The sequence below is a fragment of the Trichoplax adhaerens genome, genomic scaffold (assembly GCF_000150275.1).
Source record: "Trichoplax adhaerens TRIADscaffold_40 genomic scaffold, whole genome shotgun sequence".
NCBI lineage: Eukaryota > Metazoa > Placozoa > Uniplacotomia > Trichoplacea > Trichoplacidae > Trichoplax > Trichoplax adhaerens.
In genome coordinates, this window is record NW_002060980.1 from 44582 (window position 1) to 70971 (window position 26390).

Sequence of the window (26390 nt, forward strand, 5' to 3'; positions counted from 1 at the left end):
CCCTTTTGACCATTTTGGCTATGACTTCTCCAATAAGTCTTCAGAAAGTGCTCAAATCCCGTCATATTCAAGCAGAATTCGTAAGTGCTAACAAATATCATAGTAGGAGTGTAGGACTACAGCCAATACCATTCAGCTTTAGCATCGTTCTACATACAGTCAGCAGGTTATAAATTGACTTCTTCATATGGGCCCACCGTACCACCACAACTCGATCACTTTGAATAAAACTCGTCTTGGAAGAAGCGACAAGCCATGCAAACAATTGCCATCCTAGCAGCATAACGCAGTCAAAAATCAACACAACGTTAGCAAACATACACTACGCCAACCTCTCAAGTTGATATCACTATCATTTCTACAATTCCATACATTCAATGACCATCAAGTACAGTAGAGTATCTACCAGTGCCATCAATCACTCTCTTTCATGTATATATACAGTCGTATCATGACAACGGATTGTTGTAGAGTAGTTGAACTATCTGTCCATAATAACTATCCCTTTTATGAAGTTAATCGACATCAATGGTACAATACATGTTTCAACACCATAAAATCACTTATCCAGGTTGAGATCGCTTGCAAAATATCCAATCAACATCACACTCATGACACTGTTTAACGATCCTAGCATACTAAGCAAACCGTCAAATTTTGCAAATAGTATGATTACGTTTTCACTTGATTCTCCACATATCAATGATGTTGCTATGGCATGACAGATTTCCCGTTAGCATTGATCCCTCGATTCTCAATGTCCAATGTTGAAAAATAAACCGTACACTGTAAAGATAGTCATTCTTCAACAGACGCCTTAATTAACTCAGGATTAAGATGAACGATGTTAATTTCAATTCCATGCTACTACCAAACTATTAAACATTCTTACAGTTTGACCAGCCTGTCATGACCATGATTGCATTATGCTTTCACCGGATCTCATTACTTTCAGTATGGTGGTTAATACCATCGATTTGAACCTCTATCAACTCTATGGTCTTGCAAAAGAGCTTTTGCAATTTACTGTACTGTATGTCATCTTGCTAGACACAGTTATATTACATGGCCACTATCCGTTAGTATTGTACACGACTTCATTACAAGAACTTATTTGAAGTGTAGTATTGTACACAATTTCCTATTCCTCCACACTCAGTGGACAGTATAATCGAGTCTAACGTAGAAAAATGCAATGGTTGCTTCAACGATATTAAAATCAATCGTCACATTCATGAATTTCCATACAAGTTGAATACTCCATCGGCCATGTTAGCACTATGTTATACCATGGATGACTATACGGCTAGACTTGTAGTAGTATCATACAAGACTTGCTACAACTTGTCTCCATTGCAACATTCTACATGTTTGATGGCCACTATAGACAGTACTACTATTCAGCGTAGAATCTAGTTTGTTAAAATAGACGTTGTCAATGATCATTTAAGTAATTGATATTCATAAATTTTATACAAGTTTTCCCTTCCATAAGTCTTATATCGTCATCGGCATCATTGATGCCGTTGCACTCCAATCTTGAGTTGAAGTCACTCATCTTCTCCCCGTAAGTTCGTCAATTAATCCGTATCAGAATTTGTTTTAATTAATGACAGCATTTTTACACTATGGACTACTACACCAAGTTCTACTACTGTATTTAACTTAGTCTAAAATAGAAATTGCTAATTAATTATCACTTTAATTGATATTCAAATGCATATTATTATTTCCTTCAATTGTATACTTTGCAAGGTAATCATCTTGGTACGCTGATTCAACAGGTGGTCAATAAAAACAAATCTAGTAATTATGAAGGGCATGTTTAAATTCAATTTTACTCGATTAATGAACATCCCAAGCAAATGCCCATTCCAGCCACAGTAACATGACTAACATCAACAACTTCGATTAGCAGTAAACTGTACTGTACTGTTCTGCAAGCTTGTGCACCACCAATCTTTACGTTAAAGACGCGTCTATATTTGAGGATAAAATTCATATCAGAACTACGTACAGTTCAATAAAACATTATTCTACTTTAAAATAAACTGTCTCTCGAGTATAAATTTTACATTTTTGATAAACAAGCTTTCCGCTTGCTATCACAACGAAGACATTAGTAAACCAGTGCGTAATCGAGATGTTGAGGTCTATCTACAGTAGTACGACAGCTCTTGGCTAGAGTTACTGCTGTGGTTCCGGATTTTAAACTAAACTAAATTTTTCAATGAAGACTTAATTAAGGCATACGCCTATCTTTACTCTGAATATCTACTTGCCTTTCAATAAAACCTGATTATAAAGGCTATTCCTTATTAAGTAAAGCTTGACGTTAATTCAATACATTCAAGTAACTTAGTCGTGGACAATCTGCGGCTTGTAAATATACTGCTTACTTACGCGCACACATATATTCATAGTAAAGAATTGACGATACCGTTAGGTTCAAAGCATAGATGCTTTCATTTTATATTCCAATCTTCACTATGCATATGAAAACTAATCACCTTTCAATGAAATTGTTTTCATCCACGCGTATTCCTATATCTTGTATCCGGGATAATGAGATAATTTACTCTTGAAACAAAGCTTATAGATGTGTAACTTATAGTGATAACATCGTACTGTATAGGAAATAAAATTGGTTAGAGTAATGGCGCAAATCATAAATCGAAAATCTTAGTATGCTTATATTTATTCTCACAGCGAGTCCGTGGCAATCGAACGGATCCTTCAACACACTTACTATTTGGAGAAGATGTTGCTTTTTGTATAGATAATGCCTACCTTGTTGAAACATTTCATGAACTGGCCAAAGGCGTCTTCTTCATCACCAATTACAGAATTATCTTTGCTGGCTATTATATGAAAGTACGCGTAAGAATATTCCAATAATTTAGAGAATGTTATAGATCAACTCTATTGAGATCAAAACGATTAGGTAATGATAAAATGGGTATCAAAGTAAATAAAAGTTGTACTTCGAAAATAATTTTGGATCAAGATACGGGCTAAGGCAACCAACATTATGCAATCTATCATCACATAAACATACACGTCGAAAGTTCATCGTAAAATACAGTAGTAATAAAATCACTACCATAAATGGAATATCCATACCATAAAGGCAGATACTCTGCTTAAAGAAGAGTATTTTTTTTACTTTAAAATGCAAGACTTCTAGTTACAAGGCTTAAATATTATTTTTGTGCTTGTAGTAAATTACATTATTACAATCTATATTTACGAGTATGTCATTAATGTGTAGTTGTATACTAGTCATGGTATAGCTAATTATATAAGTATGTAACGATGAGTTGGATAGTACTTTAATGCTTAACTAGTTCAATAAAGTTGTGCTCATATAGAACAGTACCGCAACGATGCAATACTCTATAAGCTCGTATTTCAGAGGTAACAATTACAGTACTTACACGGAACTTGCAGTAAGTCTACACCAGCCTTGTAGATTATAAGAAGAGAAATATGGTATTATTGAGAAATCGTCTACATACCCTTGAAAATATTTAGGCCAAGAAGAAGAGAGGCAAAGTTCTACAGCAAATCAATCTCTTATGCTTGTATTGTATTTAAGTTGTAAACAAGCTTAATCTTCATAAGACTTTGTGATGCTTTAGTTACATCATAGTATTCACTTGAGTTGGCGTAAATTTAGCTCTTGATCTGAAAGAATTATATTATGCTATAACATTTAACAGTATTGCAACAAGTATCAGCCAAAGATATTATAGATGAGTTGCACATAATTTAATACAAATAATCTTTAAGAGCCTTTATTATGCTTTAGACGCATAGTTACGATTTTAAAATTTAAAATCATTTTTCAGTATAAAGATATTTACAAAGCCGGTAAAACTAGTATGGTTAGTAAAGCCGTCAAGGTTATCACCAAATCAAATACTTCCTTTAAGTAAGTTTTTAGCAAGTTGTAATCAATCTTGGTATTTAATATATGAATACTGTACGTCGTCATGATCTTGCATCAGCTTTTATTCATTGATTGTAAAAGCCAATTTTTACTTATCAACGATTAGACCTATCGACGTAGTATCTATGACGACAAAGCTTCAGTCCACCAATGATGGCAATAGCAACATTCGTGATTCTTTGACGATGGAGCTGAAGAAGCAAATATTAAGTACTTAATAATATACGATGTTGTATTCTATCTCTTACTTTGTAGTGGTGAGCAACTAAAACTATGCCATTTTGAGATTCTTTTAGAATTACATTTTTTAATAAATATACTATATAATGATTTGTATAATAGAACATATAAATAATTTATTGCATATTTATAATTCACTACAATAATTCTAATTTTATTTAGCTATTGAAGATGTGATATCAATACCTCTTACCTCTATTGATGACCTTGCAAATGTACCATTAGTACATTTAATTCGAGAGAAGCTATCCCTAGAGTCTGGAGTAAAACTTATCTCCCGAATTTGCCATGATATTGTGGTATAGGCAAATTAATAGTGTATGTTTTATTATAGAAGACTATTCTGTTGTCTAATTGTATAATTTTATCTGCAGATCTGCATTCCATATGATAATATTTATAGTGTCGATTATTTGATTAAACAATTATACATACGAATGCGAAGCGTCCCAACAGGAATGACTGCTATATTCGCATTTCGTCACTTTAAAAAAATTTGTACTAGCAAATCTGGAGAGAAATATATACCTGTCAAGGACGAGTTTAACAGCAACATCTATAGTTTTGAAGGTAGGATATGAATTTTTAAGCATTACGCGAGTGCATCTAGAGTTTATAAATGAATATTGTCTAACATCGTATTTCACTATAATTTGATGTAGCTGAGACCGCTAGAATTGATATTACTGACGATAACAACTGGGATGGTAATCCTTTAGCGATCAAATCATTTTTTTAGATACAAGTCTGTCTAAAACTATTATAATTATGCATAGATTGTGTATACACTTATCCATAGCTATAAGTAGACGTAGACATTTTAAGACTAAGGTAGACTTAAAAACGTTCGATCTCAATCTCTGAACCTTTTTTGCAATCGAGTACAACAACCGATACATGAATTTGAAACTAACTATCTTCGTATTTTATTAGTGATTAATAACAACGGCAGTGAATCTTACCCTATATTTGCCCATAATATAATTATACCGAGAACTTTCCATACATCACTATTACCAGAGTTAGCAAAACGTTACAGGTTCAAGCGATATAATTCATTTTAAATTGTTGTAGCGAAGTGTAAATGATCACATTACACTTTCGTACCGTGCTAATTAGTATGCTTTTATAATGAAAAATTATTATAAAAGAGGAGGTAGATTTCCAATTGTTTGTTGGAAGGAAAAAGATACTAATTGTTTCCTGCTAAGATCGGCTTATATGATAGAATCAAGGTATCTCAATAACTTTTGTAATACTTTAAGCTGTTAACTACTGCTTCATCATAGAACTTCAATAAATTCTTATTCTATGCAGATCGAATTCCATCGACAAGTCTGCACACCTTGAAGATTACTACTATCATATATGTAATTGCTTGGGCAAATCCACTGACATAAAGCTATACATTTTCTCTCCAAGGTGACTTGATTAGCGGTTACTTTACTCTTCTATGTTTCCAATACGTTTTCCAAATATTACTGTTAGATATTTTGTAATGATGTAACGTGACTATTTTGCATTTAACTTTATCTGAGAATAATCTCTATCCGACAGGTCAAGTAATCAATCCGTAACAAATTTTCTGTTAGCACGATCGCGTAAAGACTCAGATGGTAAACAATCTGATCATTTTATTAAGCTTTTTGCTGATATGATTGTAACGTTGTATACTGTCCGTAACTCTTAGTAAATAAGCAGCCAAGTTTTGTGCATGTTAAAAGCAAAGCCTTCCAATTTAGTCCTGCAATCATTAAAAGAAGCTTACGACTGTTTCTTAACTTACTATCACACGAAAAGTAAGCATGGATTGAACACGATTATTAGAGAGTGATGATATAATCAGTCAAGCATATCATTCAGATAGTTGTTTTGTTTTCCTTGCAGAGATGATAAATATTTAGTACAGTTAGATGAATGTCGGTGGCTACAAATGATAAGTAAGATCATTCAGAAAGCTGTGGAAATGGCTTTAATAATTGCCAAGTGCTCAGCTTCAGTAATCGCCAGCTTTGAAGATGGGCAAGATTTTACCGCTCAGGTAATATTTCAAGTAACTATCGTTTAGTTAACATTGATATCAGATTTGATTAACGGGAGATAATATAGTATCTTAGCACTATCATACTAACAAATCGAAGTCAATTTTTTTTAATTTAGGTTACTAGTTTAACTCAATTACTGCTCGACCCATACTATAGAACAATGGATGGCTTTCAAGTATGGCTTCACTGTAACATTTTTTAGTTTTTCGCTTGCTTGCACTTTGTTGGATTGGCTATCACTAACCAAAAAACTTATGACAATACAGGTCTTAATTCAAAAAGAATGGTCAGAAATTGGCCACCCATTTTGTAAGCGCAATCTGCCTTTCCTTCGTAGAGATAAGGAAGCTGAAGGACCCGTATTTATTCAATGGCTGGACTGTGTTTACCAGGTAATGTTGAGCCTTACTATATTACGTGCAGCGTCATTCATGCGTTGATTTATTTTATCTCGAGCAATAAAGATCTTAATAAAATTAAAATGTATACTAATTAAGAAACTAACTTATGAATGATATACCTACAGATAGTAACTCAATTTCCTTATTTGTTTGAATTTACTCCGAATTTCCTCCATGTAAGATTTAGAAAATTGTGTAATTAGAAGAACTAAAGTTAGATACTAATCAAAATGATACAGGGCATTGATCAGCAGAGTCATATTAACATACATTATCATTATATCCTATAGGATATAGCATATCACGTTTATTCATGTCGCTTTGGAACATTCTTGAGTAATGACGTCTTTGACGATGAGAAGGTACCTCTTATAATAAAAACGTAAAGCTTAACAATCATTAGCAATGTGACTAAACTTCTACTTCCTTATGACACTGTACAAGATCATTATCATCAAATCAACTAACTAACGTAAAGACGTTTTATATTAAGTATAATATTTATATGCGTACGGTATCATTTTGGGATTGGATGAGAGACATTGGATGCTATAAACCATATAGAAATCGCTTCTACATAAAAGAATCCTATCACCGGTAAATATATCTACCCTAATATTCCCTGGATAATAGCAGCATTCATTATTCTATTGGATTCGCGAAGACTTTTATAGGATTTGTTGATAGAATAAATCTTTATCATTGTTATTTCGTAGGTTAATTTTACCACTGTACAGTGTTCCATTTCTAAAAATTTGGAAAGAATGTTATTGTAATATGAATGAAGTAAGAATAAGAGTATCTTTAAAAATTTCTCAGAAATATATGCACGTATTTTACTTTGGCGATATCCAAGGATCATAATGTCAATGCTTTTGATTTATTTACGAATACGTCAAGATCGGTTCTGTGAATTCTAACCTTGGTAAACTCTATCAGCAATACCAGGTTCAAATATGCTATAGTTGAAGATTTATCCATTTCTTCATTATCTTGTTTCGCTAGTGATACTGTAAATGTGGAATAAATAATATTTTTCCTTAATAAGTGAAATCTGATACTAATTTATTACAACGTTAAATTTTATTTTTCGTAGACTTTAATTACTGAATATAAAGAACTGTGTAATACATTGGACATCAAATTTGATAAGAAATTGTATATTGATGCGCATCTTAATAATAATGAGCGATGTTTGGCTGAATTATTTCAAATAAAACCTATTCGAAGTATGATACAGGCTATAACCTCAGCTATTTACCTTTTAGTGGCACTAATTTGACGTATTATCATTATACAGAGGTTATGCTTAAGAAAAATGAAAGAAATATAAATCTTGAATACGAAGAGGAGGATAACCCACAGTCTTGGAAAACTGCTCCTAATATTGATTTGCACTATTCAAATGGTAGGAAGAGTAATCGTAAGCTAATTCAGAGGTATCTATCCAATTTGTAGAATTACTAAATAATTTTTTTTACTACTTTGGTGTAATACATAGAAAGCTTAACTGATTCAAATGGTACCCCGGATAATTCTCTACGCCGTCAAACAATCAATTTTGTTTATATTTTACAACGAAAAGGTTCAAAGTGTTATTTAAATAGAATGAACCAAAACGACAATGGTTAAATTCGGACTTCTGCTGAATAATATAAACAATAACTTTTCCGTATCGGTAGACCAGGGTAAAAACTTATTTTGTATTCTTTTTAGGTCTGTCATTCCAATGGGAACACAAAGTGGTCGTTGAGAAACTACGTTGTAGCGGTTATTTGACTAAACTTGGAAGTACGAGATATTGTATTTAAATATCTAAATTATAATCTATAATATCAATATATATACGTTATGACACAATATAATATATGTTTTTATATGCATATGCATGTATGGCATGGCAATAATTTATGCGATACCACTAGCAGCAAGTAATTATTTAAAAGATTGCAAAATTGTAGATGAAGTGAAATGATTCGATTACTTAGTTAATCTTCGGTGTTACCGTCATCTGAATTTAACGAAACTTTTTTTGTTTTTGATTCACTTACTAGAAATTAGAAAGAATTGGAAGAAACGATGGTTTATATTAGATTATACCCAGCAATCATTATCCTATTATTCAGACATTAGCGTCAGTAAAGCTAAAATGAATATTTTATTCGTATTTAACATCTTAAATTTACAATAACATTCATATCATTTCCTAATCATTTGTCACGAAGTATTTATTGCTGTTTAATTCCCTCCTCTTTTTACCATCTATCAAGATAACGATTTTTATTCATCAAATATGTTAGGCACAGTCAAGTCTGAAAGGTTGTATTGATATACATTCGATGAAAAGTGTCTGTAAAGAAGAGGAAGATCACTACAAGGGTATCTATATCATCTCTTTGACTACATATGATCGCACTTACAGATTGAAGGCTTCTAATGAAATAGAGATGGTCATTTGGATAACGATACTTGAATGTGTGATTTACAATAATAATAGCGCATCTATTTCAACAGAAAGTTTTCAAAACGAGTAAGCAAAGATATGGACTTCAATGCAATTACTGTGTGATGTTTATAAAATACTATTATTTTTATACTACCCCACTATACTGTACATGCTAACCTGAATTAGAATTATTTGATGATTTTTTCCTACGCTCTTTGGCAACGATTTTAAACTACTAAGTATAAGATTCTTATAAAGTAATACTTTATTGATGCAGTACTTTTATACTAATATGCTTGCATTTTAAACATAATAATTTAATATGATACTGATTGCTATATTTATTTTTATACTTAAGAATCCTATATTTCACCTGCACCATCTATCGTGATATCATATAATTATACCGATATCGCATTAGTAAAGGTAGTTGTAGTATTTATGTAACTCTTTATATTAAACAATAATTATATCGTCAAAAATGGATATTTTCTACGACATTTTATGTTGCAATACGCATAAAATTCACATCTACTATGAAATGTAGATTAGCTAATAAGACATACAATAAAGCATTATCTTATCGTAGGTTAATTCAATCTGCTATCGGTATGCAGAGAATGTACATTATCATAATTAATTTAACATTTTATAAGTCATGATAATTTTTATAATATATTGGCAATGAGTGATATAAATTTTATGAATATAAACAGCTCAAAGCTACAATCAATCGATTCTGAAAGTTTTATAACCAGTTCGATGATATAATCAGATGAAGCTTGTAAAGCCTTGCTAATGCTAGCTTAAAATAAGCTAAATTGTGTTCTCATAATTTTTATGTTATTACCATGAAAATAAAAGTTTCTAGAGTATACATTATAGAATATTTTTACTCCCTATCCAAATGATCTAATTGAATGATGACTCATTGATGAGCAGAAATCTCGTAAAAAATTTTATAAGAAAAGGTGAGTGTATAGATTGCGTGATTTTGATATTTGATATTTTATTGCACAATTTTTAAATGTTTTCCACAACAACATGCAAATATCATGCAGTCATAGATGATTGATCAAATTTGTTCTTACGTGCGGAGAAAATATTAGCACCAATTTTTCTATATATAGATTGGAGTTTCTATATAAAGTGTTTCTATAGTAGCTGTCAATTGGCAGTTACGGCGTGTCATGCTATAAAATGAAATCTGAAAATTAAAGATTATAAGATAAACATCGTCGGGTAGTGCTTGAGTTAATTTACATTGAACAATTAATTAATATTTTCACAGCTTATTTATTATATTACTAACAGCACCTGCACACCTAATAGATATATGTAAGTGTATGTTGTTAATAATAAATAAATTCCAATAAGAGCTGTACCAATAAAATGTAAGGCATAAAGTTTATGCTGCCACATAAACACATTGTTGAAATATTAAGTCAAAATTTCGTCAAGAAAGTATGCCGTGTATACTATTTTTTCAAGGAGGTAAATTAATTCTACTGCATGTGTCTGTTTGTTTTTAATACAAGTGCACAGCGTCACGGATAAAAATATGACGCATTTATTCCATAGTAGATTACATGGAAATAATTTTCAGCCATATATTCCAATTAAGGTAGAGATTATTATTTATCGATTTTGTTAATCAGACATTTTATTGAATTTAAAATGAGATTAATAATACCATAATTAGCAGTGATTATTTTGTTTTTGTTAAGTACACTCGTAATTACCTCGTCTGACTAATTAATCGCAAATCATATTCATTAAATTACTGCATATTTATTTTTTCAGACAGTCTTTGCAAGTGTCTAACGTACATCCATTTATAAAGCTGTCTATACTACATTAATAAGTTCAAAAATTTTTTGAATATTTTATTGATCATAAGACTATTAAGGTACATTTTCCATAAATTCGCTCTGAAATGAATTTTAAAAGAGTGATTGCGTCACCGATGATACTTCAGATTAAAGCTTAAGAATAATTAAGGCAATTTGAGAATAAATCATCTTTAATATTCTGAGATCTTGACTCTCAACACTGTCGAGTGATTAGTGAATTTACCAAAAGTCAGGAATCTTAACTAGAATAGTAATCGATAAGAACTATACAATATACAGTAATATACGTGTATTGGGTATAAATCACTTTATGATTAGATTTTGAAGTAAAAATTGAAAGTTTATTGATATAAATCATCGTCATGCGATATCAGCGTAAATGATGAATTCGACGATATATAGATATTGTACGATTGAAAACGTATTTTTAGACCCGACTAATTATATAATTATCCCAAAAATCGTCATCACTGGCGAGATAAATTTATGGCACTCTAAGACACGTTATACAAGTATAAGTAAAAGAAGTTAGAATAGCTTTCTTGCTTTATTTCATTTATACTTTTTCTTAATTCTCGAAAGATTTCATATGACTCATACATGAGAGCTACCCAATTTTATTATTGTTATTCTTAGCCTCCCATGAGGATAGGCTGCTCTTGTAGAGTTTAAAATGATACAAAGCAGATGATATAAATATTAAATAGCAATAATATCAAAGTAACCATAAAAGGCGTCATTACTGACGTAAATGAAGTAAAACATATTTGTACTAGGAAATGGTTGAACTCAAGTTAACTACAAGATGTACAGTAGCGAAAAGTGAAATAAGTAGAGATTTACGACCTACCAGTTTGAATAGTCGAATAATACAGCTTCAATCAGGTGCAGAACAACTACTATGAAGTAATACCACTATAGTTAGACCCTACTGAGCCTTATAAAATTGATGTAAAAAAGCAACTGTTCCAGCCTTTCCTCTAGATCGTTTTTAGTGGTATAACAATTAATGGATTCATTTGTCGGCTTTTCATAATAATATAGACGAAACATCTCAATTAATCTCAGAATATCCCACTACTTATTTCAGATAGGGCATAGAGGAACTCATTGTGTTGTTCATGTCTGCAGTCGAGTAAACTTGTTGAAGTCAGTTTTAACTTTTTTGATCATCGCCAAGATAAGCAAGATATTGTGTAATGTACGTGACACAAGAGAAAGAGACCAAAGGTAAGAGAAATTAGAATATTATCTTCTACACATTTATTTGCACCAATTTACTGCTCTTTCAATAGATGACTAGTTGAACTGTAAAAGTTAAAATTCTCATTATGATAATAATAATAATCATTATCGTCATCATTGATGGAGGAGACAGCCGGCATAACATGATCATTTCACTCATTTAGAATTGAGTAACGTCATGGACAACATGCAGTGCCGTGGTGCCTAGATAAGCGCGATATTAAAATAGTTTTGTAAAGAATTTTATAATTTATCCCTTGATTTAGCAGTTTAATTAATTGGATCTTATTTCCATTGTATCAGCATAGAAAATATTGTACGCTAAGATTAATAGCGGTTCGATCGATTCATGTAAAATGATAGACAATGAATAATAATGTCTGTCATCTATCGAATTGAAGAGTAGCCGCTCTAGTCAATAACCAAATTATGTAACATTACTTTTATGTCTTAAGGCTTCTTCTAGCTAAATAACGAGTTCAGCCTGTTTAGTCTTGGCTTGATATCACGTGAATTTTCAGTGGGTAATAAATTGTTGTGTCGGAGTGTTTTTTTAATGCGTCAAAAAAGGATGAACAGTAGGGCGATTGCATTACCTCATTAACAATAATATCGAATCTATACGAAACCAATGACGAGTTTATAAATGAATATATTAACATAACTAATGAAGTTTATCCTAAACTAAATCTGGATAATCACTCAGAATTGATCTTGTTCTATGGCAAAGACTACTGAAATCAATCATCTAGACTTCAATAATAGACCAACTACTGAATAATGTTGACGCTACGGCCGACTTATCACTAGACATACATGTTGTTCAATAATAATTCATCAATAGCATTTGCTAGACTTTTGGCCTTTTCGATGAGGTATTAATCGATTGTACGATGTTAACACATGTCCAGAAATTGAACCTTTTAACTTAACTTAAGGTCCCTAGTTCTATTATAATGTAATGGTATCGTACTGCCAACTTGTATCGTTATGATACCAATGCACTATTTCAATGTGAATTAGGCATAGGAATTGTTTTCCTTTTCAATGGCAATTATTATTTAGTTATCATGTACTTCCATCTGGGTAGTGATATAGGAATTATACAGTATCATGGTCAATGGTAAAATAAAGATCACAAAAGCAGGGGTTAATCAATGCCACTTTCATCCTAGTCTATCTCGATCAATCTTCAAAGACTATTTTTCGTATTAAAAAACACGTTCAAGCAAGGCAAACTGTTTGATTAAAGAATGGAATGATAATAACTTGCATATTCTAAACAATCTAAGAAAAATATCTATGTATTTTTCCTAGTGGCATTTCAAAACAACAACGCCATTCTATACAGTATGCTTGATTAAATAGATACTTTTGACATATGAAGTCATTTATTTTTTACAATGAATTCATATCCACTTATCTTTACCGAAGTAAGCCATTTGATAATATGATCATCCTACTGCACAGCAAACTCTATCAAATGGTTATGGATATGATATTATTCATCTAGTTTGTGACTATAACTAGAAAATAAAAAAAATAAAAAAGCAATCCTTCCTCTCTATTCATAAGAATAAAATCATTGTTCATTTTATTTCTTAAAAAAAATCTATCCCTGATTCTATTCCTCGATATTTTAAGTATCGATTTAATAATAATAGATTGATGATCACTTTTTAGCAGTAAAATTGAGATTATTTTATAATTAACGTCCGCTCCCTAATCATTTAGTTGATTTAGCCTTATTAGCTTATGTCATGAATCGATTCTGCCATTGTACAATGGAAAGCCTTTGATTGCCTTGTTTATTTGATAATCAGCGTTTTTACGGATTGATGAAGCTGATTAAGGAAATGATAATCAATAGTCGAATGGTGATTTCGTAATAAGGCATTATTCTCTCATTGATCATTGATGACAAATGTCATGATTAAGTCACGAGTAAAGTCAATATCCGCCCTGTTGAAAATGAGTGAACTTGGAATTGTTGACATGATTGATGGTCCAAAAAGCATTATCCTATCGTAGATAGAGAAAATAGCTTCAGTTATTGACTATGTCAACTGTCAACTTTTGGCTAATTGTACACTTATCATATGATATGATGTCTATCATTAACATAAGGGTGCATTAGTAAATTATTTAGTTATGATAATCAAGTACCACTGCTTTAGAAATTAGAAAAGTAAATTTTCTTGCTTTGGACGTGACCTACAGTACGGTATATTACAAATTCGCTTCTACAAACAGATTGGATGATTATCCAATATGTTTTTCTTTTTTCTTACTATACTATGGGTTCTGATATACCATCATTGTTAGGATTCAGGACTATGAAAATACAGCTATTAATTTGGCTGATGCATCTTTGATATGCTAAAATAGCTAAAGAAAAAATAAGGTATAACAGTGCTACTGCCTTTGACAATAATTAATATAAAGTACTTCACTAGCTATTATTCTTACTGATATTACATTCGTACGACGATGTGCAAACACTATTCCATGTTTGTTTAATTTTTTCCGCATTCGTTAAAGTGAGGAAATGGATTCAAATTTCTTTACAATAATAAGATTTCAGATAGGAAGATGATGATCAGCGATAGAATTTTGAACTAACTGTAAATAAAAATAAGGGTGTGACATTACTCTTCCTACTTTCATTCAACTGTTAGCATTTGCATCAGAAATGTCACAACAAGGAATATGCAAGTTAGACTCGTTTACATCATGGATAGAATTGATTTTAATCGTTGATGGATCATTGCGGTTACAGACTTGAAAAGAGTACCATCACGTCGTTCACCTTGCTACATTGCTTGATCAACTATTTTACTCGATAGCAATCCATGCCAGGATAACCTATTCTGGAGTTCAACATTCTACTGTGGCCAGTGTGTGTTGTACTTGTCAAGAACTAAACAAAGTTAAGAGATTAGTCATTGCATTCGGAGATAGCCTAAGCTTTGTCCTATTAGGGCTGCTTTGTTATTCATGTACAGTATATTGATCGATAAAATGCAAATAACTCGCAAATTAAATAAACTTGACAGTTTGGCCAAGGTCACGTTGTTGTTGATACTATCTGCAATGGCTGATACTTTAAAAGACAATAACATTATTGTGCATTAACAATGCGCTTGACGATGAAAAGCCAAAACGAGTATTATTTTTTAATTTGGTGATGAAGATCTACATTGAAAGTAGTGGAAAGAGAAGAAAATGAAGCTCAAATATATTTATCTTACATGCCCATCCATGTACAGATAAGCATCCATTAGTAGAGAGGATGGAAATTATTTTGTAATTAGAGTCTACGAATTGAAATAGAATCAATCATTCCTAGGAGAAGAGTATAGCGTATTACTTTTTACCGTGGTCAATTAGTCATCACTATGAAAAACAACAAGTTATTTGAATTGTAGCTGAGATCATTTCGATCTTTAGACAGACGCATCATCAAAGAGGTTGAATAATACAACGTAATTAAACTCTTTTATGTTAGTTGGCAAGCCATCATTATCATGATTAATATGGCTAATGAAAATAATTGCAGTTGATTATTATTGTTCATGGCGAAAAAGATTGAAATAACATGTTTCAATATTGAATAGTCTAGCTGGTCTACTGAGTATACCTCAGAGTGTGCAATGTCGTACACCGATCAAACGTTGATCTGTATGCTATGCTACGTGCTAATGTGGAGAATGTTTTTATAAGCATTCAAAAGTAGTGCATGACATGGCTTCCATTTGCAGGCCATAGTCGAAGATTGTACGAGATGATGTGAGCGACACTTGTACTTGTCATATCATTTTTATGGTGAAGATGATCACTTTTCCAAGAAAAAGCCTTATTTACTCTGTAGATTGTATTGATTGATAGAAGGAAAATAACCTGCTACATTGACATAAACATTTGAGGTTAGTTGGATATCCGATAGCACAGTATGTGTAGAACGGATGAACATGGTAAAACTAGAGTTTCGATATGGATATTCTGTATCGAATAGTCGCTTAGCGCTTCCAATACTTGTCCCTTATTGCCAGTGTTGAAGAACTTGAATACCAGTACTATATGCGCTAAGACCGAATACAATGCTGTAGAGGTTATAATTGCATGACCAAATTGGTATACCTATACTGTATGACTGTGCAACTTCTAGTGATATTCCCAAGCAAGTGGAGTTGTTGATCAACTTATTATCACATCCTTTATTCGCTGTTATACCTAATCAATTGACTGTGGTCAATACTCTACACTGTGCTATTTATATATTTTGTTAAACAGGCATTTTCAATGGTAGCTTAAACAGGTACCTGCCTTATGCTATCCTTTAGCCATGGCTTACTCTTGCGATATTGGTTGATTTTACCACTTGAGAAGCTCAGTAGAAGAACGAATGAAAATGTTGCAAAGGTGCCTTTTATTACCTATGATGGTCTCACTTCCATCGAGAATCATTCTAAGTAATATCATCATCATAGGCCTATAGATTGTGCTCAATTGATCACTATAAAGGCGTATATGCTTAAATATCTATCTTCGTTGTCTACTGTATATTGAAAATAGACTAAATTATTATTTCAACACGTACAGTATAACTATTACAGTACTTAGACTTATCGGTCAAAGTGGATATGGATTTGACTCTTTACATAATTATCGATTTCTATCGTTCCTCGATAGAAATTTTCGATACTTGAAAAGAACTCTACCGGATAGAAAAGTCAAATCTATACTTTGCATCGCTCCATTAGTAGTCATTTTAAAATCGATCCAGAAATAATGATCGTCAGGTTGTAAAATAGGGAAAAAGATCTTGGATCAAATTTTTACTACTGCACTTAATCCATATAGATTTCCAATATTCAAGACGATCCTAAAAATGCAAAAATTTAATTTTTATCGTACTGTAATTTTTGAATGTAATGAATCACGAAATACAGAAATCACCATGAAATGCCAATATTGATCAAAGTGATTGTGAATTCATAATAAGTAGTAATAGTAGATGTAAAGTAACTGTTAGTTCTAGGACAGCATTATCGTATGACTTGCACTTCAATTATCCATTTTCAAGACTAGCATTGAAGAGTGAGGGTCATAAAATCGTAACTAATACAGTAGGTAGAACAGCGTTATGCAGTTTCTTTCCGGCTATACGACGGCCAAAATAATGAGATTATGAAAAGCAAATTTGATGTCTATCTCTATGTTTATCACACTCATTCATTAGTAATTTTCATAAGTGGGCTTTAACCTTAGAATGGAAGGATTTTTTAACGTCCATTATCGTACAGCACATTTAATGAAATCTTTCAACAACTGAGGCTTTCAGTATTGGATATTACCGGTATGCTGTCTTTCGAAATTTTCTCCTTTAGCATTGTGACTTATTACGACCATCGATGATCAAAATATTTCTGTCTACCTCTCTTGTACAGTAATGTGTAGGTAATACAAAGATTGCAACCCAAATTAGGCTAGTAGTATTGCTTCCTATCCTACCGTCCATAGTGCGCTATAGTTATTTGACTATCTAGCTATAGATCTATTTCATTATTAAGAGTACAAGAAGAACTAGAGACAGCATGCAAGATGTATAGATTCTTATTAGGAAAGGTATTCGCGAACTTCGATTGACTTCATACCGGAGAAAGCCTATACACATCCATGGACGCAACAGGATCAATAACATGCACGTAGAATACAGTGTGTACCGTTCTAAAGTATTAGGTATAATCGATTTCAGTAGAAATAATCATGAATGAACAAATATGAATATAGGATAACCTTTTCCACAGTAAACGCTGACTGTTTTCAAGAATAGCATCTAAATAAGTCAAGATTGACTACTTTGAACCAAGCCCGTGAGCATATTGGCCGTTGTGTAGTGAAGATGAAATTTGCCCTTTTGACAAGAGAGAAAAGTCTCCATGGTCATTGCCAGTTGGTTCAAATATTCCATTGGACTACAGGCTACAGTATGAAATGAGAATTATTTTACTTTCTATTGGCAAATTGACAATAGACTTATTTTAAAAGAATCGGCTTACGGCACATCCCTTATAGCACCAAGGTTGAAAGGATATTCTACCGTACTCCGAGTGGGCATTCGTAGGGGAAACAGGCAGTCTTGAATTGGATTGTGTATGCGTGAACATCAGAGAGTAGAAGATTATACATTCTGCTATTGTTATGATGATGATGATTTTGATTATTATTTTATTGGAGCGGACAGTGGCCATATTAAATCAAATGCTAATATATTGTAAATAATGATCTAAGAGGGATAACAGAGTGTATTATGTATCTAACCCTAAAAGCTCCAAATAAGCAGGTAACAATAAGTTACTATGACAATCAAAAATATCCAACTATTTAAGGGACGTCCTAAAGTTGCACCTTATCCAATCCTTGCTTGCAGCCTGGTATGGTATTGTTCAAGCGATTTTACCAATTGAATTCGCTAGCTCTATTTATGATTACTGTATTATAAATAAAATCGTTCCTGTGTAAGCAAGGCAGTTCATTACAGTTATCGACATATCTACCACACATGTAGCTATTTAGAATTGGATATTACGTTGTATCACACTGCTTGGACCCCACTACCAGATAATATTCAAGGATTTTCTCCATCTTTCTTTTTCACTTCCAGTTATTTGTCTAGTACATTTCCTACTAGCAGCCAATCCTACCCGCAAAAGTGTGTGTAATATTGAACATGAATGATGACGATTATTTTCACTTTTTTTTAACCTCAGTTTGACACTCTCCCTTGACAGAATTTCTATCGTATTTTTATTCAATCATCAGATAAAACTTAGCTTGCACTCTTTGTTGATCGATATTTTCTTTATCTAGGATGTCTACTGCCTTGGTATCTTCATTTTACGACGTTAATAATGTAATTTATAAGGTAAGTTCTCTAGGAAATAATAGCTCTAAATTATTAATAGACATAGTTCATTAGTACAGCCCTAGGCATAGGTATGTAGGCAAAATGAATAGGGGACATTTTGATTAATTGAGAATCAGCTAAACAAGTATTTTATTAACTGGCCACTTGTTGTACCCAATCAATCCACACGAGGTGTTTTTTTTTTTTATCTATGTTTTTTCCTGTCTTTTCAAGGAAATAACATTTGTGATATAAACGATTACTACAATTTAAATTTCATAAGATTAGATCACGTCCTTTTTTCTCCTTTGGAAATTAGCATATTAATCTCATACTGCTACTTGAAAATATTGATTCCTGACAGTGGGTTGTTTTGATTTTTTTCTTTCCATTTTTTGCTTACTGTATACCGCCTAGACTAGGTGCTTGCACCTATTGAAAAGTGACATGGAGATTTATGCTATCTACTCGAGTTGATAATGATTGATTTTGAAGTAAACTTAATGGCAATTGCCTGGACTGGTTGGATACTCAGTAGTGCTAGTCAGCTATCCAATTTGCCCACCCTTTCTCCAGCGCCTTAGTGATTCTGTCTTGCATATTATGAATATGGATTTTAATTAATGAGTTTTACTGTCATGTAGAAGATATTGTTATGGTTTAAATTAGCTGTAAAAGATAATGCAATAATAATGAGTTGGGAAGTTTAATTGATATTTACTTTATAGTTACATTATCTTCCCCAAAAAAATGGACGGGCTACTTTATTGAAGCAGTATTAACGTATTTTGTTGATGTCATGGGAGAGAAAGAATAAACTTATCTTGTGGCCATTTTTACATTGGATTGATGATCATATTTGTATTGCGGTAGTTCAATTTGCAGTTTGATGGCTCTAAAAAATGATATTCGCAAGAAAAGTATCAGTCAACATGCAAGCTAATGTATTCTATACAGTATTACCGTGTACAAAGTAAGCAATAAGGCACATGACTGAATTTGCAAACTATCCAGGGCAAGGATCCAATTGTAGCTGCAGTTGACACGATATAAATGGACGTATTGCCGATACAGTCCAATTTGGTAGTTTATTATTGTTCAAACAATCATAACTGCGAGTTTTGTCAAGTAATGAAAGAATGTTTGCAGTGTATTATGAATCACTTTTCATTATTATTCACTGCATAGTTGAATAATCAAGATGATACAATTAGGGTGGTAGGACTTACTTAATATAGACATGGCGAGTGGATAGAGATAGAAATTAACAGTAAAATGATTTAATAGCAACGAAAATTAGAGAATTACTTTGTCATGACGATGTTGTTGAGAAAATGTCGGTTACTGTATGCTACGTGTCCATTAGGCCTATTTCTTTACCTTGTCCAACTAGACAATCCAAACCTTGTATTCGACTACAGTAGGATCATGTTAACCTTGATGAGCACTTGTTGCATTCATTTTACAGTACTGTCTTCATAATTAGTGTTACAAAGATTACAGCACGGATTTTGAAAATAAGCTAATAAGCGTGACTGCACTATTATGCTAATTGTGATTATCTAGAAGAAGAGAGAAATAATACGTTAGAAAAAAATGGCCTCCTTCCTGTACATGGTACAGGATATATCGAAGTAGATGATTTTTTATTTGTAATTCGTTGCTCCGAAGTGATGTACATTGCATTTTTCGCCTCAGCCATCTATCCTTCCGTGTCTAGCATGTTGAAAGCTGTCCCATGCTATAGACTTATGACGACTACTGTAGGCTTGACTTGAAGGGTCATTCGTTAAGGCAGCACATTGGAGTGCTCGATGATGTTTCCTTGTAAATACTTGTACTCGTACGCTATTCTCTTTTATCGTACAGTAGTACATGTCTTGTAAATGATTTATTTTTTCCTAGTTAATTTAAATTCGTTCGTATCCCTACCCCCGGTAGACAAGCAATGTTAACAAATCACTTTTCATCCATTTTTGGGATGTTGATGAAAAGGAAAAATAGACATTAATTTGTGTACAGCATCGGCCAGGTATCAATATCACGTTTTTTAAATAGATGAATTGATTTAGTGTCTGTACAAAGGCAGATTACAGATTGGAGTTTTTATCCGACCCTTTTCCCCTTTCCTGTATGGTTTTACCAATTAGTGTTAGGTTTGGATCGTTGTATCGAATCAATCGCTATAGTCTATTGGATTCCATGGACGATGATAGGTCGTCAACGATTAGAGCGACTTGGCAGGAAAAGAGTTTTTAGGGGAGGGAGCGAATTGACAGACAAATGACAGACGATACGATGCTTTGAATGACAATAAATTAGGGATTCTCATTAAATGCATGGCGAATAGATTGAATCTATTCTCCAAGAAATAGCATCCCCCTAGACGATGTAAAACTCCATTTGTTGCTGTCTAATGCGCTTAGGCATGCAGCGGCCATGCACCATGATTTAAAGGGATAGAGGTGAACAGCGCACATCAACCTGGCTAACTCGTGGTCGTAGAAGAAACTGGAAATCGTGCGTCATGCATGCGTGTCGTGCCAGTGGAGCTGAAGTACAGTACCAACGGCCGGCCACGTTACGTAATCGTTGGTGGTCACCCTTTAGAAAGTGATGTGACTGTAGTAGTTGATGGATAGGCGTGCGTCACCTTGCGCTCCTTGTCAAAAACCTTTTGGACAGTGTACTCGGACTGCCATACATATCGCATGCGATTCCATCCATGAAAGGAGAAAAGTAAATTGAAAAATTTCTTGCCCATCCATTTGAGTAGTTTTACATCCTTGTCGCCTTGCTTTGAATGATTCTCTACTATTAGAAAAGACGCCCATTGACGTTGAAGGGAGTTGATGTTATTTCCCATTTTTTTTTTCTTTGTTCTACAGTACTTGGTTTCAATGCAAGATTAGATTACGTTAGATTAAGATTAAAATGAGATTAGCAACCAAGTCATCGGTGATAAAATATTGATTGAAAATCTTTTTTTTCCCCCCCTTGTTTATGTATGTGGATACGTGGATGTGGGTTATGATTGCCACTGTAGAATAACAACAAAGCACAATATCAAAATTCTTACGATCATAAAGGCAAGCACGATAATCGTCGACAATCGTCGTCTTCTTCCGCTGTCAATCACCATCATAATAATCAACATCCTCGACGAAACTCTTCAGGGTTAATCAGCAAATCTCATCATTCATCCATGATCAATGTTGCATCTGCCAATACCATGAACCATAATGGTCATAGCAATTCCAACAAAAATCATCATAATCATTTAGATCGTGGTAGTGAAAACGAGGATGAACGCAAACGAGTCATTAACTCAAGTCGTTACAAGACAGAATTATGCCGACCTTTCGAAGAAAGTGGTACCTGTAAATATGGCGATAAATGCCAATTTGCTCATGGTATACACGAATTGCGAGCACTAGCGCGACATCCTAAATATAAAACAGAATTATGTCGAACTTATCATACTATTGGATTTTGCCCTTATGGACCACGATGCCATTTCATCCATAATGAAGATGAAAAACGACAACCATCAATCGGCAATAATTCATCATCCTCCAATAATGCTCCTCTCAATACCAACACTGCAACCAATGGAAACTTAATCAATAAAAATGGACGTGGCCAACAACAACATCATCACCATCATCATCATCATCATCATCATCAAGGTTATCAACAATCCATTCCACTACCTGATGATCACAAGGAAGGTGTACAAATGACCATGTCAAGATCGGCCGATTCATTTAAACTCTTGCTCGAGAAAGATGTTAGCGTTCAAGAAGCACGCCATGCTAAATATATGGTCAACAATAATCATAACAACAACTTGGCCTACTCCAATAATGATAATTGCAGTAATAGCAGTAGTAGCAACAGCAGCCAAACTGGTAGTACTGGCAGTAATGGCCGAATAGAGAACAATTTTAGAAATCACTATGGCAATAATAAAAAAATGCAATCTGCCAATAACAACAACACTACCGCTTACAGTGTTATCGGTGGACATCGCCGAAAAAATCTATCCTATCCTACTACCGACAGCGGTAATTATTCACCGGTCGCTTCACCTATTGCAATACAACCACCGGCAGTAGTGGAAAATTCAAATACGTTATCATCGCCATCACCACCGGTTCAACAATTTCGTTCGCTTAGCTTAGGCCAACCGGAAAATTTCAACCATAGTGAATCACCGGTTATTTACAACGATATTGTGTCATTAATTGGGCCAGAAAGTAACGCCTCTGACGATGTCTTTGAAAATAATAATCAACACTCGTCTTACGACAATTCTACCGATCAATTATCCAACAATGACAGCGGTAAAATAAGTGATAATGAAGATAGTGCTAGTAGCAATAGCAGTGTTTGCAGCGGTATGGACGATTTAAACTTGCGTCGTTTACCTGTCTTTGATAGCTTTCTCAATTAAGTTCAAAATAATTCAAGCCATGCTAGTTTGCGCTCAACGCTATAGTAAACTGTATCAACATCATCGTCAAGTGATACAGGTATGGGTACAAAAAATAACATTGCAACCACCTTGTTAATTTAATAGACACAATAATTAAAAAGAAGAATATTAAGCAACTTTAGCCCTCAAGGAAAGAAATCGTAAAATAAATTGCAACGGATGAATGGTTGGTCTCTGTGCTAGTACAATGAATACATACTGCTGTAATGGATAATTGAATATTCTTGGTCAAAATAGAATTGTGACTATTTTTAAGTCGAGATTTGGGGGGGATTGCATTCATGTATATTAGACATACGCACTATATATAATTCATATACATATTGTATTAACAGTATACAGACATACCCTCTAGTATGATGTACTTCAGTCAATCGTAAACTATTTGGACGCTTAAAAAAGCGATTAGGATTATCTACGATTTATCTCTATCGTTGATATTAAGATTTTATATTATCTAGTCGCTGAAGCAGTCGATAAAATGCTGTATCATGAACATGTACCTAAACTGCTAGGGTTAGGAAATTTTCTTAACATTATACGGATCTTGTGATTTCAACTACAATTAATATTATTAATAAGGTACTACGGCATAATTAATCCAGATGTATCCCACTTTAATATCTAGTATTTATTCCTTACCCTCATGCAAAAGTACCCATCAAATAATGCTTCTCAATCTAATTACCTCATTGTAAAGTACAGTTGGTCCACTTGCATGAAAAATTATTTATCGAGACGCATATTTTTGATTGAAACTTTTTTTTCTCCTTTGATTGTTTGATTTTATCTATTCTAAGCATGTACTCTTGTCACCTGTACCTACCAAGAATATATTACAGGAATGATTGATCGATTCTACTTTGAACAATTTTGATACTTCTCTATGCAGAGGATATTTTTGGGGGGCATGTCTTTTTGTCAACAAAAATGGTAAAGTAACTTACTAACTATTGCATCTTATAACAATATTTTATTTGGATAGGAGGCCTATATTAATTCAAAGTTAATGTATCGATCGATTTGATGCTACTAGTGATTTTTTTTCAAACATGTTAGTCGCCCAACTGACAAATTATATAGGATAATTGCGTCCAATAGATCTATATTTGTATCGCGTATCGCACGCTTGATGTATGTGATATAGAGATAGCTATACATGCATATTCGTATATACAGTATAGTATTTTTTTGTTTTTTTAAAATATGTTGAACTCTATTCATGGCATCTTACGAAAAATTGTTCGCTGTGTTGATTGAAAATGTATCATCCTCAACTAAGTTGAACAGTGCTACACGAAATTTATGTCATACATAAGATAGAAATTGATAGATGTCAATGCACTGAGCGCCATGCTTATGCGTGATTGCATCGTCATCCCGTACATCATCATTAGTATGGAAAATAGTGCAAGTATCACTCTTAATAGAGATCTCTATTTCGCTAATCATTGTTCTTTGTACGCTTTATTCTGAACAATCGCATTTGTTTTCTATGTTTTCACTGGTAAAATCATGTGAGGTAACAAAGTTATTTATTTACCTGTCAAGACCAATTTATTAATATTTAAAAAGTAATCGGAGAATAACTTGAAGAATAATTTGCTTAGACAATTACTTTGTTTGCTTTTATATTATCAAATTAATAACAATCAGCACAAAGAGATAAAAAAAAATGGAGAACTCCTTAATATCGTAACAAGAACACCATCAATGCAAGACTACTGTACTATTATTTTGGATCTTCATCGACCAAGGAACATGCTTTTATTATATAATACACAAGATTGCATAAAGCACCGACATATCGAACGTGCATCTTGATTTAATTTATCCAACATGACATGAATGACGAAGAAGCATCATTTATCAATAACGTTCTTTAGGCACTTTATACTTTTATCAAGTCTTCACAATTTTTTCTATGTTATTACGGTAACTATTTTGTTTTTTATTAAGTATCTATGCAACACATAATATTAAATGTTGTCAATGTAAGTTATAATTATTTTTTTTTCGTATTATCTTATAGCTACAATAATTCTTGATGCTAATGACTTAAAAGAAAGAATCAGTAATATATAGATCATTCCAATAGCATGCTATTATAAATTGAAAGAATCAGCTTATAGAATAATCATAAGTTGATTTACTTCTATCGTATCTGATTCATGGAAATCACTATTTTGATTATGATGTTATTGGTATTGTACGTCTAATATTAGAATGATTTTTCTTGGCTAAAAGATGTTTATAAATTAATATTTGTACCGTCATGTATGAAATTTGATATTTTAAATTAAATTAGGCATATCTAGTAGATTTTGAACTCCTATTCAAAAAATGTCATTATTTGTCCGTAGATGATGACTATTTGTGATTCTTAATTTATACAAACGATGGTAGTATTCGACTTGTAAAGTTTGTACTCAACATGCGTAGATAGTTTAGTACGCTAGTGACATAGGCTAACAACAATTATTTCTCACTTTCATCTTAAATACTTTGCTCGTATAATGTGACAGATATTATCAAATTATAAAGGCTTCAATTTGAACGTATTAGGCAGCATATATTAAAAACTTTTCGTCAACAGGTTTTCGAAAAATGTCCTAAGTGATAACATTTATTTTTTTCACTTGCTTAATAATGCATAAAAAAGATCTATGAAGTAATTTATATACTTTGTGTTATAAAGATTCTCTAATACAATTTAACGATTTATATAACTGTCCTATTATGTTGTAGCTGTGCAAATTTACGTAATTAATGTCTCCATTACTATTACAAGTTAAGTTAC

General features: G+C 32.7%; 2 protein-coding genes across 2 annotated transcripts; both read left to right on the plus strand.

Annotated features, from left to right (window-relative positions):
- Positions 1-3386: 3386 nt before the first annotated feature.
- Positions 3387-8270, plus strand: TRIADDRAFT_62282 (uncharacterized protein; the record flags this gene model as incomplete). The annotated part of the gene is made up of 16 exons (XM_002118206.1): positions 3387-3449; positions 3852-3934; positions 4208-4209; positions 4355-4491; positions 4567-4762; positions 4855-4899; positions 5126-5231; positions 5344-5427; positions 6080-6233; positions 6353-6412; positions 6504-6629; positions 6764-6814; positions 6929-7000; positions 7735-7867; positions 7939-8046; positions 8140-8270. 16 exons carry the CDS (start codon positions 3387-3389, stop codon positions 8268-8270), a joined length of 1551 nt encoding a protein of 516 aa, XP_002118242.1.
- Positions 8271-22324: 14054 nt separating this feature from the next.
- Positions 22325-22630, plus strand: TRIADDRAFT_33882 (uncharacterized protein; the record flags this gene model as incomplete). The annotated part of the gene is made up of 1 exon (XM_002118207.1): positions 22325-22630. A coding segment is annotated over one exon (306 nt), but the record flags the coding sequence as incomplete, so codon positions are not given.
- Positions 22631-26390: the final 3760 nt, after the last annotated feature.